Genomic DNA, 14426 nt, shown 5'->3' on the forward strand with positions numbered 1-14426 from the left:
TTGAAATAATAGGGAAGAGATTTTTGACCCACCTAAAATTAAAAAATCATCTTCAAAATAGAGTTAAACTTTTCCTCTCCTCAATTGCCTTTAAATTCGTGCAAAAATCGGTACATATTATTTGCAAAAGAATTTGTTACCTAAATTGTTATATTTTTATTAAATCTTTTTAATGTGAATATTTTTAAGCAAACATCTCTAATTTAAAAAAAAAAAAAATGGAATTTCGTGAATGTATTATAGTTTTCAATATAGTGTTTGTAATTGTATGGAATATAATATAGTTTATTGCCAGAAATTATAAATTATTCGAACTTTTTCTATACTTAGAGACAAGCATGTATAAATCTGCATACCGTCTCTTTAATTTCCGCCTACCCGTATTTTATCATCTTTTGAGGTCGTTGAGCGAAAGTTTAAAGAAGATGGCACACTTATTGGAGCAAGTGGGGGGAGGGGGTCTTAAAATTGTGATAGTTTACGACAGGAGAAAAACAGCAGACACTTTAGTTAATTAAAACTTTCAAAATAAGCTGATAAAATTCTTTTATAAAACTTGTCTTTATATTTTAATATTTTTAATCGAAATAAATGCACATTTAAAGCATTATAGTCGTTACGCTTACAACTGTCATTAAAATTATACGCTTATAAATGTCTAAAGCTTAAAATTCAATTTTGAAATATGATCTATAAAATGTGCTTTGTTTCTGACTGCTAGTATATGCCTATTTAATGAAGTGTAACTAGGGGGGGGGGGCAAAAATATTGAAATAATGGCATTTTAAGTTTATTCATGGCCATGCTTTAAGCATTTAATGGTTACAGATGAAAGTAATTTAATGGGTAATTATTTACTTGTTTCATGTTACCGGTTGTTTGCCGCGTGACTCTCTATATTGCTGTTATTTTGGACGTATTTGAAAACTGAAATTACTCAAAAGTAACTCTTCCAATTCAATAATTGAAGGTCCCGCAGTGGACTGATCGTTAAGACACGGTTCCCAGCAGATCACCGAAGTCAAGCATCACTGGCTGGGGTCAGTGTGCGGGTGGGTGACCACTTGGATCAGTCTGCGAAGGGACCGAGGGTGTGCGGTATTGGTCCTTGTTAAACTGTTCTACCGTAAAGTGCTCGACTTCGCGTGCAGGTCGTCGGGCTACCGAAGCGGGGGTGCCATCCCCTCCGCAGAGGATCAAAATTGTGATGGCATGTCTTCGGATCATCCTCCGGGATGTTTCCCAGACCGTCGCCAATAGCCCATTGTGCAGCTCTAGTGCGACGTAAATTAACAACAACATCAATAATTGAAGCGTTAACATGGCTTGTAGCGTTTTTAAAAAGTGCTTAAAGGTGCTTATTTTCGATTTCCCGATCCTTAAGACACTATTCCCTGCAGATCACCGAAGTCAAGCATCACTGGCTGCTGTCAGTGTGCGGGTGGGTGACCACGCTAGTCTGCATAGGGACCGAGGGTGTGCGGTGTTGGTCCTCGTTAAACTGTTCTACCGTGAAGTGCACGACTCTACGTCTATAGGACACATTACATCCATAGGGAAATGTTCGGTTTCGAAAGGTTTTATTCGTATAAGCTGGGTATTCATTTATGTTACCCGATGATTTAGAGGACGCCATACAGCGGAAGAAAATTTTCCTCGCAAATTCTCTTTCTCCTTTATTATTAATTTAAAATTTGAACAAGTAGAAAAAATTGAGTTCTGACGAACCTAGAGTAATCCGTGAAGTTCAAATACTGAGAACAAAGTTTTAAAACATACAAATGAAAATAAATTACGAGAAGATAACTTAGGACTGCGCAACGGTGAAGTTGCTCTTCTAATAACTTGTTTGCATTTTAATATGTTGAAGTATTTTTTTTCCCCATCAATTGAAACTTTATGGACTTACTTTAGGTTTGCTTGAATTTACTTTTTCTTTCTCTTAAATTTTAAATTAGCAATGAAGGAGAAAGGGAATTTGCGACGGAAATATTTATAGATTATCAGAGAAAAAAATATTTTTGACTTTATTTTTTTTTAAAATAAAAAATGGCTGCTTTAAATCTATTAAAAAAAATAATAACGGGATTTAAATCTAGCCACCCTTAGCGCATTCCCACTCAAAAAAGAAAGGAAAATGGGTTCTCTGCAGCGTATGAAAATTCAACAACGTAACAAGTTTGGAAAGTAAGCTAATTAAGTATACACCTGTAGAAATTTTTAGAGATGTAGGCTCCCTAATGGAGTTGTGGTATGCATTAGTAATTATGACTAATCCCCTCAATTTTATCGCCTCGCCCTTGCTAATTACCTTTCTAATCATTTACGTTTTTCAGTGAATTAAGCTCCGATAAATGGATTAATTTCGGTTACGTGGATTAGACCTAAAATATTTTAATTCAGATTTTATTCTTCGGGTAGTTGGTGGCTTATTCCAAAGGAAAAAAAAATAACATTCGCACAACCTTTAACATTCAATGAAGTTTGAAACAGTAGTTCATAAATTAATCACTCTTCATTGCTTACATAACCTTTTGTGTATTGACGGACAATGAATTTAAGACTGCAAAAAATAATCATCGATCTCGTAGCTTATTTGTCCAATTTTTTTTTCTTTTCCTGAATTGTTTTTCGTTCTTTGCTTGAACTGACGTAAGTTTAATTTATTGCGTCACTTCCGTTCTTATGGAATCGCCTAACACAGGGTTTTAAAATTTTTACTTCTGATATCGAACTTAAGACGACCACTTAAGGTTTTTTAAGATACGTATTCCTTACAAATACAGATTATCAATTACAGTCGGACCTCTATTCAACGAAGTCGTTAAATACAGATAATAAGTTCGTTATATGGAAATTTCGTTAAATAGGAAATCACATTTTGAAATACTTAAACACAAAACATGTTTTGAATAATTCATAAACGCTAGGCATAATTAAGATATCAATTGATACATCTTTATTTTGCAAACTAGTATTTACTATTTATTTTATAAATCTTAACCAAAAAAGAAATCTGCATGGAAAAGCAAGAATAGAGTAAACCATTATCCAGTGTTACACTATTATACTACATACATTTTCAACTAAAAAAGCTTAATTCAAGTTCAAAAAAATCCTAGCTGCATTTGTTATAAAAGTAATTTTAAATATACATTACCGCGTGTGTTAAGTTTAATTGCTACTGATAAAATACATTAATTTTGTCTGACGTTTTAGTTTGAAATGCAAGCAAAGAGGGAAAGGGATTTCACTGCTTTCTCCAAAAGTTAAATGTCTTCGAAAATCAATTCAGGGTTATTTCTCCCACAAAATGCATTCAACAAGTTTGAAATGTTCTGAAGTATTTTGGGAAATAGGGAAAGCGGATCTCAAAGAAAAGCTCGTTAATTAGAAAATTCACATCGTTATTTGGAAGTTATTTTACGAAGAAATTTCCAAAATGTTCTTGATTCCTCGAAAAAAGTACTAGTTGATCAATATATCAATAGTCATATTGACCAATATGTTTCAATAAATGATTATAAGCTAGTTATAATCAACTAATAATAGTAATGAATCATTACAATTATCTATATTATTAGAAGCGACTGAAATAAATATCTAAACATCGATCTACATAGTTTGGTATATTTTGTGAAAAATCTCACATGCTCCGCCCTGCTTGCTCCGCTTGCCAACCCTCGTAACTGCGTCTTTATCATTTTTTTTAACCGTCAATATTTTCCACAAAAAAACTTGAAGTTGTTTGAATAGTCTGCGAAGGGACCGAGGGTGTGCGGTATGGGTACTCGTTAAATTGTTCTACCGTAAAGTGCTAGACTTCGCTTGCAGTTCGTCGGACTACAGAAGCTGGGGTGCCGTTCCTTCTGCAGAGGATCAAGATTGTGATGGCATGTCTTCGGATCATCCTAAAGGATGTTTCCCTGACCGTCGCCAATAGCCCATTGAGCAGATCTACGTAATTGAACTACAACAACACTCAAGAAAAAAATTTTTGTAAAATAAAAATTTTAATGAGCTTTAACTTTTAGTTCTGTCAACTGTATGTTCTTTTTTGTGTTTCAGGTAATAGTGCCTCATCCCTCTAGAATCCAAAGTCGAGGAATGGAGGGTGGTCAAAAACCTACCATCGAATACCAGGGCCTACCACCCCCTAAGGGTCTCTATCATCCGAACAATGAGAAGGAGGCTTGCGGGGTCGGTTTCATCGTCAACATCAACGGCATAGCTTCACACAAAGTTAGTTTCATCCCTTTTTTATTTTTAAATTTCAGTTCAATTTATTATAAAGAAAATAATTGACTTGCAGAGTATCGCGTCATTTCGGGCCTTAGTATTCGTCTTTTAGATTCCTTGTAAAAAAAAAAAAACTACCTCAAAATATAACCACATCAGAGATTTAAAATTCAAATGATAACAGCAATATTCTGATCATTGACAATTGCGATCAGAAAAAAAATAAGGATTAAAATCTGATTCGAAGATTAAGATTAAAGGCAGTAGTTGAATTTCAGATCCACCTAATAAAAAAAAAAATTCCGACCTCAACAATAATTAATCATTTTTAAAAGTGCTTGTTTTTAAAAAAAGAGCTTGGGTGTTTTTAAAAGTGCCCTTTTCAAAAATTAGTTTTTTCTTTACCATGTCGATTTTTGCCTCGTATTATGCAAAAGCGTGCTTTTCACATTGTTTTCTATTCAACGTTTTTACAATTCATTCAACCACTATCTACGTATTTCGGTGTACCGTCGGTCCATAGCGTATGAAAGCGCCAATCATTTTAAATGTTTGATGAAATACTTGCGACTTCGCATGTGCGTCCCTCAACTTTGATTCGGTGAGATTATTGCACTCTCATGTGCAACTCTGCTGCATTTCGCAAGATATTCTCAATTCCACCCTCTGATATCGAATCGAAAAATCTCTTGATCATTTTATAATGGCTAATATAATCAAGAAAAGAGTTCTTAGTCAGAAACTAGTTATTTTATCATGATCATATAAAGTCTTTGAAAATTTTGCATTTTGTTGATGTATATAGTGCTTAAGAAATATTTTTGAGTGCTTAAAAGGTGCTTATTTTTTGTACAGAGATTTGGCTACGCACCCTGTCATGGTGTTGAGCGATTGTCTTCTAATAAGAGGGGACTCGGGTTCGATTTGTAGTCTGCTATAGTGCAGTCTTAAAAAGAAAAAATAAAGTGTGTGACGGATCATGGTGACGGCTTAAAATCGCCTTACAGTAGGACTAACCGGAGAAATAATTTTTGGTAGTTTTCCTCACCATGCAACAGTATTGGCGATCGAAATGGGTTACAGGTGGCGTGGAGCAGAATTCTCTATGGCAACATTTCGCATGCTTTGACCATTAGCGTGTGGAGAGTCATAGGAGAAGGAAGTACACCAGTTTCTGTTTTGATTTTTTTTGTCTTGATTAAAAACTGAAGTTAAACTATATGAAACTGAATTGCTACATTGAACATAAATCTAAAGCAAAGCATCATGGAAATATTTTTAAAAAAAATTGACAGTTAAATACGAAAAATATTAAGAAAGGGGAAAATATCATGGAACATTCCTATACAACTTAGAATAGGAGGAGGAAGGGAATTGTCAAGCCATGGAACCAATCTTCTCCCCAGATGACTTATTCGAACGTTCTGATCCCGAATAGTTAAGTTAAAAAGTTTCTGCCAAGTTTATCCTAATGCTTGATTTACTAGTTCCTCGTCTTCTGAGCTCTGCTCATAATAACAGGGTTACGAAGTTGAACATCAATATAGCCGCAAATCTGATAGTCTTTTTAACGGTGGGGATAAAATAAAATGATTAATTTGAGAATGTGTTATCCTCGTATGTTTGACCGTCTGCATAATTTATTTTGACTATATTAACGAACTGTTCTCTTAAACAGCTGATCACTGATGCAGCGACCATTTCAAAGCGGATGGAGCACCGCGGTGCTTGTGCCTGTGACAACAGTACTGGAGATGGGGCTGGGGTCACGGCTGCCATACCCCACTCCTTTTACTCCCACATCCTCATGTGAGTATTTCCAGAAATAATTATTCTTTTGCTTTCGCTTAATTGTCTTTCATTTTATCTACATTCGCTTAACAATTGAGATTTTTTTCTTCCAATTCCTACTATTAGTTCATTGATTTATATTTCAAGGTGTCATTTGTAAATCTTTTGTGTAGGAAAGACGTAGGTATCACACTTCCTCCAAAAGGAAAATACGCGACGGGTATCATGTTCCTTGACCACAGCACATCCCAAGCGGCAGAAAAATCCTTTGAAAACTTAGCCAAAGAGCTTCACTTGGAGGTAGGTCTATCTCTATTATCTTCCTATAACTTCTGATCGGGGTTTCCAGGTACTTAAGAGTGTCATTGTTTGAATAGGTTCTTTGCTGGCGTGACGTTCCAGTCAACAGTTCAATCTTGGGCTACGTCGCCAAAGCCAATGAACCCCTTATGAGGCAGGCATTCATCGTCGCACCTAACATGGATCCATCCACATTCCGCAGAGAAGTAAGTTTATCAAATCTTAATCTGCCTTGTATCCATACCATACGATCCTTCCGTAACATTTAAAGAGTGTAAATTTATCCAGTTACATTAGATGAATTCCTAACCAATTTCGAATTTAGTCATTTATATTGAAACTAGTTCTTCCATGGCGCTGTTATAATAATTCAACGCAAGAATCATAATTTTTTTAATCAATTAAATCCAAATCCATCGACAACATACTAATTATTTGACGCACTCTAAGATTCTATGTAAAATCTTGACTAACAGGTGATACTATACAGCTTTATTGTTTTTACGCGACTAAAATAAGTTTGCACTTGCTTACGTTTGTGTATCAATGGGTTAAATTCGACGATATAATATAAATTCGACGATATGATAAATTCTGCGATATATTATATAAATATAGAATATTTATTATATCTGGTATTATATTTGTAATATTAGTATGTTATGTATATTATAATAATTAAACCAAATTATTAGATGCACTATAGTTTTTAAATAAAAATTGCATGTTTTGCACGAGTTCATATGCAATACTTTTATATTTAAACATACATGTAATGGGTTTTTATTCATATTTTTTATATGCTTCCTGTTTGTATTCATTGTTAACGCATTGCATTACAATGTTAACCAATGGACACACGAATGTAAACAATTACGAAACCGTTTCAGTCGCGTAAAAACAATAAACCTGTATAGTATCACCTGATAATTAAGATTTTACATAGAATCTTACACATTTACATCGTCACATTTACATATATTACATCGTACATCATTTACATAATAAGATTTTACATATAGTGCTTCTAACAATTTGGCCAGGGACTGTAGAGAGGGAATCATTTGTTCCTAAAATCACCCGAAAAACGCGGATTAATTTAAGGGCCCTTAAAGGTGTGTTCTGAAGTTTCAGTTGAAGAGTTGTGGCTCTCCTCGGTACCATGATTGATTTTCTTATTTCTTTTAATTTTATTTTTTAACTTAATTTTAGCTGTAAACATTTTTTCCTCCTACACTTCTGAAACTTTGATTTCCGTTTTAAAGTTGTGGCATCGGCTATGTTAACTGTAACTTCGTATTAACTGTTTATGTTAGTTTCGGTTTCTGTATCTCGTCAGGTTGTAATTAAATGTGTTCCTTGTGATGATTTAATTTTACATCATGCTCATCTATTTAATTATTAAAGATACATAGCCACACAAACGTTTTTGGGATCAGTAATGAGGTCCTTAACTCAATTTCAATCATAGTGGGCTAATTCCAAGCTGTCAAGCTGATACAATTGTCAAACAAATTTTTTTTTCTTTTCAATTTCCACTGCTTTTTATGTGTTTAGCAGACTACAGATAAAAATTAAAATTGATATTTAATTTTTACTTCTAAAAAGAGACAGGCTTATGAAAACTATAATTTATAATAAAATGAAGAGTCTGTATATATATGCCTGCATACCATATTAGGCACTCAAAATAAGACATTTAACAAGAAGCTATACAGGGGTCTGTCTAGGTTTTTGTAAGAGGTACCTATTTTGTGAAAATTTAGACACAATTTGTGAAAAATTATATTAAAAAATCAACACAAAAATGTGGTAATAATATGGATTTATCGTTTCTTAAGGGATAAAAAAATAAAATTTTAAGAAAAAGTATTTTGTGAAACTACCGTTTTTCCTAAAGTTGTATTTGTGAAGGTACCGCTGAACGGTAGTAAATCCAGCCTGGACAGACCCCTGCTATTTCAATACAATTGTAAACAAATTACAGTCAATTTTGTATTTAATTCAAACTTTAACTATTTTTTTCAGTCTTATTTTAGGGCCATTTTCGTAATTTTTGTTTTGCTATTTCTGCCCTTTGATACTTCGAAGCCCATCACAAACGAAACTTCCTAAAATTTTGGTTTACTTTTCAAACTTCATAATGAACAATCTTATTTCTTCTTGAGACAATATTGTTTGTATTTTGAAAAAAAAATATTAAATAAATTAATTAATAATTTGAAGAGCCCATTTCTTTGTCATATTTTTTTCTCCCGAAATTATTTTTGACATCAGTGAATAGCAAATATTAACTTGGAATTAATATAAACATATGCAGTAATCTTATAGAAAATAAAACTGATTCCATTTCTATCATTAAAACAAGATTGCTCATAGTCATCAGTGCTGTGTGTTATGGGAATTATTAATATCCCGATATATCGTTAAAAAATATCAGCATATCTCGATATATTGCAATATTTTTCAATTGAATGGATTTACATATTTTTTTATATTGGACTGTTTTTGTTACCCAAATGGGAGAAAAACACAGACAAATCATTAGCATGGCATCATTTGTAAAAGAAATTATGTAATCATTATTTAAAATCGTTTACTGACAACAAAAGTTCAGTTAGAGCAATGGTGCTTTAGGGGATATAATTTTAAATATATTTCATGTATATTAATATAAATGTATATTAATATCATGTATTTTAATATTTTAAATATTTTTTAGTGAAATTTTGGCATAATGGGATAATAATGATTCCGATAATATATATTCCCTATAACAAACTCTGAAAATTATTTATTACAATTAATCCTGTTTTTCGAATATTTGTTTAATTTTATTACTATTGAGTAGCATTCTTAAAAAAAATAATTTGTGAATAACTTTTTTAAAATTTGAAAATATTAACCATGACTACCTTGTTGACAATGATAAAATAGTTTTTTTTTTTTAGATGTTAAAATACGTTCCTCAATTGACAACTTTTTCAAGTGCTTAAACAATTTTTTAAAATTTTAAAAATACTTTTTCCTTGAATTTTTAATTTTCATATAGTTTACATACAGATAGTTTACATAAAGGTACTCTTAATTCGAAAATTTGTCTCAGTTTAGAATCTTTTTTTCCCCCCCTTCCAATTAGCAAATATTCAATGAGTGGTTTATGTTAAATTCCACTCAGACATAAAATTGAGTTAGTTAAAATGTAATAATAATTATAGTTGTTGGGAGGAAATGAAACATTCTTTTGTTCTTATTAATGAATATTTATAATTAGGTTTGAATATTTATGGTTACTTTTTTTCTTAGGTTTTTGTGCTGCGAAAATATGCAACACATAAAATTCCCACCTCAGACCTTCGCTTTTACATTTGCAGCTTATCAACAGAAACTGTTGTTTATAAAGTGAGTTATTTTTACTTTTTTTATAATGTCTTTTTGTAAATTGTGTAATTAGTTTCTCCTAAATAGCTACAGGTGGAGTAATGTTGCTCAGGGCCCGACTTAGCCTAATTGGGGCCTGGGGCAAAAACTTTTTTGGGGGCCCCCTCTGCTTCAGTATTGAAGAACCGAACATTGTGGAGGTATTTTAATTTTTCACCTAATTATAGATAACAAGAAAGTTGACTAAAACATAAAATAGCTATAAAGTTCACCCCACCTTCTCCAATGGTCAGGCGTAATATTGTTCTGTCCATTTTATTGATTTTCTGACAATTCTATGTCCATCATACCGAATGCAGTTTTCTGATTGTTAACTTTGTAGCAGCAAAGAATTACACGTTAACTATCTAGCAGCGAAAAATTGCAGACATTAGGGCTGAATTTTAAAAATTACGATAGCTAAATTAAGCTAACTGAAAACTAAACTCAGTGACACAACAGCCCATAGAGGGCCAAGGATCGAACCCAGGACCCGTGGCATGGGAGCGTAAAGCGCTACCAAATTAAGCTAACTAGAAGCCTGTATTTTTGTGAACATATCTCATTTTGCCATATGTAAAAATACAGGCTTTTGATTGGCCGAATTTGTCCACATTAAGTTTGATAATTTAGCTGAATTCACCCTAAAATCCATGGATTTACGAAATGTAGATTGTGTTCATATGGTAGATTAATGAAGAAGCCAACCAGATTAAATAGTTAAATGCATTCGATTGAAACATGTCAAAGATTTTTGTTACATTTGAAGTTGACTAATTATATATATATTTCACATGAAATGGAGTTAGTTAATAATTAAAAGAATATTAAGCATAGTTTCTCAGTCTCTTAAGAATTTACATTAATACAAATCAGAATATACGAGGGTTGTAAATTAAATAATGGCAACTTAACTTTGAAACTCACAGAAGGGCAGGCATGCGCAAATTGGATACGGGAGCGGTGAGGTGGCGCTGTTGTCGATGTGTAGAGCGCAAAAAAGGTCGATTTGCTTAGAAGGGTAGTTGTTGTGTGGCGTTAAAGTGAGGAGTTTCATTTCCATCGCTCTAAAGCATGTTTTCAAAAGATGATCAGGGGTCGTGGCTTACAATCGAGGTTGCCCGTGGCAAAAATGCAACAGAATGCTATTGAGGATTAGTGGAAGCCTGTGGAGCAAATGTTTTACCGTATAGGACAGTAGCACGATGGGTTCAAGCATCTCGTCTTTTTTCGTCATTAAGCTTTTTCACAACATGCTTTAGAGCGATGGAAACGAAACTCCTCACTTTAACGCCGCGCAACAACTACCCTTCTAAGTAAATCGACTGTTTTTTGCACTCTACACATCGACAACAGCGCCACCTCACCGCACCCATACCCTATTTACGCAAGCCCGCCCTTCTGTGAGTTTCAAGGTTAAGTTGCCACTATTTAATTTACAACCCTCGTAAATTTAAAACTATACTAAAAAAAATTTCACTACAAGGAAATGTAAATAATTATAAAATTATTTCATTAAATATATAATCTAAAATTTGTAATTTTTAAAATTTTATTTTGAAAATATTTACTTTTAAGTTAAAAATTGCTTTTACGGATTTAAAAAAAAATTCTGAAGTTTTGGAAAACTATTGGTTGCATAGGGACACGTGACTCCTCCTGTGACCTCAATGCTACCTATGCCAAAGATATATAATTCCTTTATTTTTAAAATTTGAAATTAATAAACTCTCCTTGTAAATATTAAATTATAGTTAGATATTTACAACTGTTTTTTATTTTTTTAAATTTAAAATGTTACAGAATATTCACCTGCTAAGATGAATAAAAAATCTCATCTACAATTATGTAATGAATGGATATTACAGACTAATCCTAAACTTTCTAATTAACACTGTGTTGCCTAAAGGAGGTCATTTTGACTGCTTTTTAACTGCTTTTTCATTTTCAAAAAATGTGCAAATAATGTATAAATTAATATTTTCTTTCCAAGTGAAGTAAATTTTTTTATTGTTAATATTTACTAATAACTTATATAACTGTAAATAATATAAAAAACATTAAAAATTAATGAAACAAATTTCTTTACACATTAGTTATTCTTTCACAATCAAGTCATTTTGATTGCTTTTGTGCAATATAGGTATATACTAAGTTTCAGTCTTTCTAGTGTTAATAGAAATAAAATGTAAAGTTCTAAAACAACTATACTTCCTCTCAATGGAATAGGGCCTCAAGGTTAAGGTCATGAGATTTCCCCACTCTTTAAATTTCCTCTCTTTGTTACCTTAGTTACGGAAAATCTAGAATCTAGTTTCTTACTTACAGCAGTATGTTTCAGTAAGATGAAGCATATTGGAGTGAGGGAAAAAGCAAGATTGTCTGTGACCATGGTAGCAGAGAGGGGAAAAGTGAGGAGCTTTGGGAAATCGCTTAACCTTGTGACCTTTTCCATTTACCAAGAGTAACTAAAGTTCAGTATAGCATTTTCCAGCTTTATGTGAATTATTATAATTAATAAGTTGTGTTAAAAAAAAGTATTGTTGTCTTAGGGTCAGTTGACATCCACTCAACTGTGGGATTATTTCCATGACCTGCAGCATCCATCTTTTGAGACTTATTTAGCTTTAGTTCATGCCAGATTCTCAACAAACACCTTTCCCAGTTGGGAGAGAGCTCACCCAATGAGGTATGTAGAAAACTCACATTTTCCGATTTTAATTGGTACCTATGTCCAACTGGAGTCCCAAAATTGTCTAAACAAATAAAGTCTTAGACAGAAATATACAGTTCGCTGCATTTTGTTTAAGAAACGAGTTTTCAGTTCTCCTGAAATTTCAAAAGAAGTAACAAAATTATTCATGAGATGGTCTTTTTGGATCAAAAAACGAAAATCAATGTTTATGCTTGGCTAGTTATTTTAACTTAAATGTCCGTACAATTGTTTGTTAAATTAGTTTTAAAACTGCTCCACATTGCTATGAAATTTTGTGATTATTGTGAAAAAAAGGTGATTATTTTGAAACTATTGTTTTTCTCAATTAAATTCACTATCAGTCGATGAATTTTTGATGTTTGGATGAGAATAAATCTAGTTTCATAAGTAGAAAACAGCAAACTGTATATTTTTCATTCAGTTTATTCTATTTTTAAAATTGACATTTATGTTTGAGACACCTATTGTAATAAAATATTTAACTTTATAATTGACTTTAAACTGTTGATCCTTTTCTAATATGTAGCTATCAATATTAACAATTGTAATTTTGAACTATCTCAAAAAATAAGGGAATTACTTGATACTAACTAAATTTCATTGAATGTGGCTTATTTTTTTTTTATAGTGCATAAGAAATAACTTCCTCATTGGCAGTATGCCAATTTAGTTGAATTACTAACATAATTTATTGCTTAAAATGTGAACATTCTTTCTGAGAAATACACAATTTGTTGGATATGAAACTGTGGCATAACTACCACTATGATTATTACATCAATTTATCTGTGATTAAACATCAATTCACTAGTATATAAGACATGCTAACTTGATTCAATCTTCAGGTACCTTTTGATAGATGAAGGTTGACATTGTCTAACGGTCTTTACCCGCAAAACCACCAAAATAAAAAATCGCATAATGACATTTTCAAATAAAGTTTACAATTGAAGCATTAATCTAATAACATAGTTAGTGAATAAAAAGAAACAGAAAAGAAGGATATTATATAATAAGAAACTTTCAAGATTTTTTTAGAGTAAAATTTATATAAAGTTGAAGTATATCTAAAGCTTAATGTGATTTTAAGCACAAACTTCTACTTAATTAAAGCTCTATAAAGTTCAATTAAGCTTTTTTCTCAAAAAAAATATTTTATTTGGTTTTAAATGGACAAAAGCAAATATTATATTCTCTGGTCACAGCTGAAAAAAAAATAAATTGTATCTCCATTTAATAGACTTATCAACCATTATTAAGATCTAATAACACAATTATTGATTGCTAAACGTCATTTAGCATTATTTTAATCTTAAGTCATAAAAACAAATTATTCAAAAAATTGAAACATTTTTGTACTTAATGTTTGATATTAAAGTACAATATGCTTTAAGCATATATATAATGCAAATTATTTTTCAGCCTGTATTAATTCAAAGAGGTTCTTAACTGTAGAAAAGCTAGTAGTTAATAACTTAAGAAATTTTCTAACTCATTAAGTGTCATTTTCACAGCATCCAGATGGAACTTTGTGATGAAATTTCCCCCCATTAGGTTTCTGAGTGGTAGTGCTTCTCACTCTCTTGTCAGGTCCTGGGTTTGGTCCTTAAGCCGGGCAATGTTTACTCCTCCTTTCATCCCTTCAATGGATGAAATGAATGAGTACCGATCATGCTTGAGGACTAAACACTGGGGGTTCCACATTGGGCTGACCGTCCAGCCAAAACATCTGCTCCTGCACCCCAGAGGCGAAGGTCAAGAAAACTAAGATGGGCACAGTAGGCTTTGGGCTGTCACGCCACTAAGTTTAGTTCAATTTATCAGGTTTCTAATTAAGGCTTACCAATGGTAGAAACAGATAATTATACACCTGAGAGGAGCATATATTTGCACCAATTGATTTTTATGCAGCAAGAATAGTCCAAGTTTAGTAAAGCTTTTTCTGTTTTTTTTTTTTTTG

General features: G+C 32.3%; 1 protein-coding gene across 5 annotated transcripts in view; it reads left to right on the plus strand.

The window, feature by feature from the left end:
- LOC107440837 (uncharacterized) overlaps window positions 1–14426 on the plus strand; it is a 116101-nt gene that overhangs the window by 40603 nt on the left and 61072 nt on the right. For all 5 annotated transcript variants that reach the window (XM_043050465.3, XM_016053892.5, XM_071182841.2 and 2 more), the window contains exons 2-7: window positions 4069–4242; window positions 5918–6048; window positions 6204–6330; window positions 6408–6536; window positions 9637–9732; window positions 12303–12439. In XM_043050465.3, coding sequence (XP_042906399.2) covers window positions 4108–4242; window positions 5918–6048; window positions 6204–6330; window positions 6408–6536; window positions 9637–9732; window positions 12303–12439 — 755 coding nt within the window. In that variant the 5' untranslated portion in view covers window positions 4069–4107. The remainder of the gene's footprint in view (window positions 1–4068; window positions 4243–5917; window positions 6049–6203; window positions 6331–6407; window positions 6537–9636; window positions 9733–12302; window positions 12440–14426) is intronic.

Source organism: Parasteatoda tepidariorum, chromosome 4 (assembly GCF_982258835.1).
Source record: "Parasteatoda tepidariorum strain Cologne lab strain chromosome 4, Ptep-v5.0, whole genome shotgun sequence".
In the NCBI taxonomy this organism is placed as follows: Eukaryota; Metazoa; Arthropoda; class Arachnida; order Araneae; family Theridiidae; genus Parasteatoda; species Parasteatoda tepidariorum.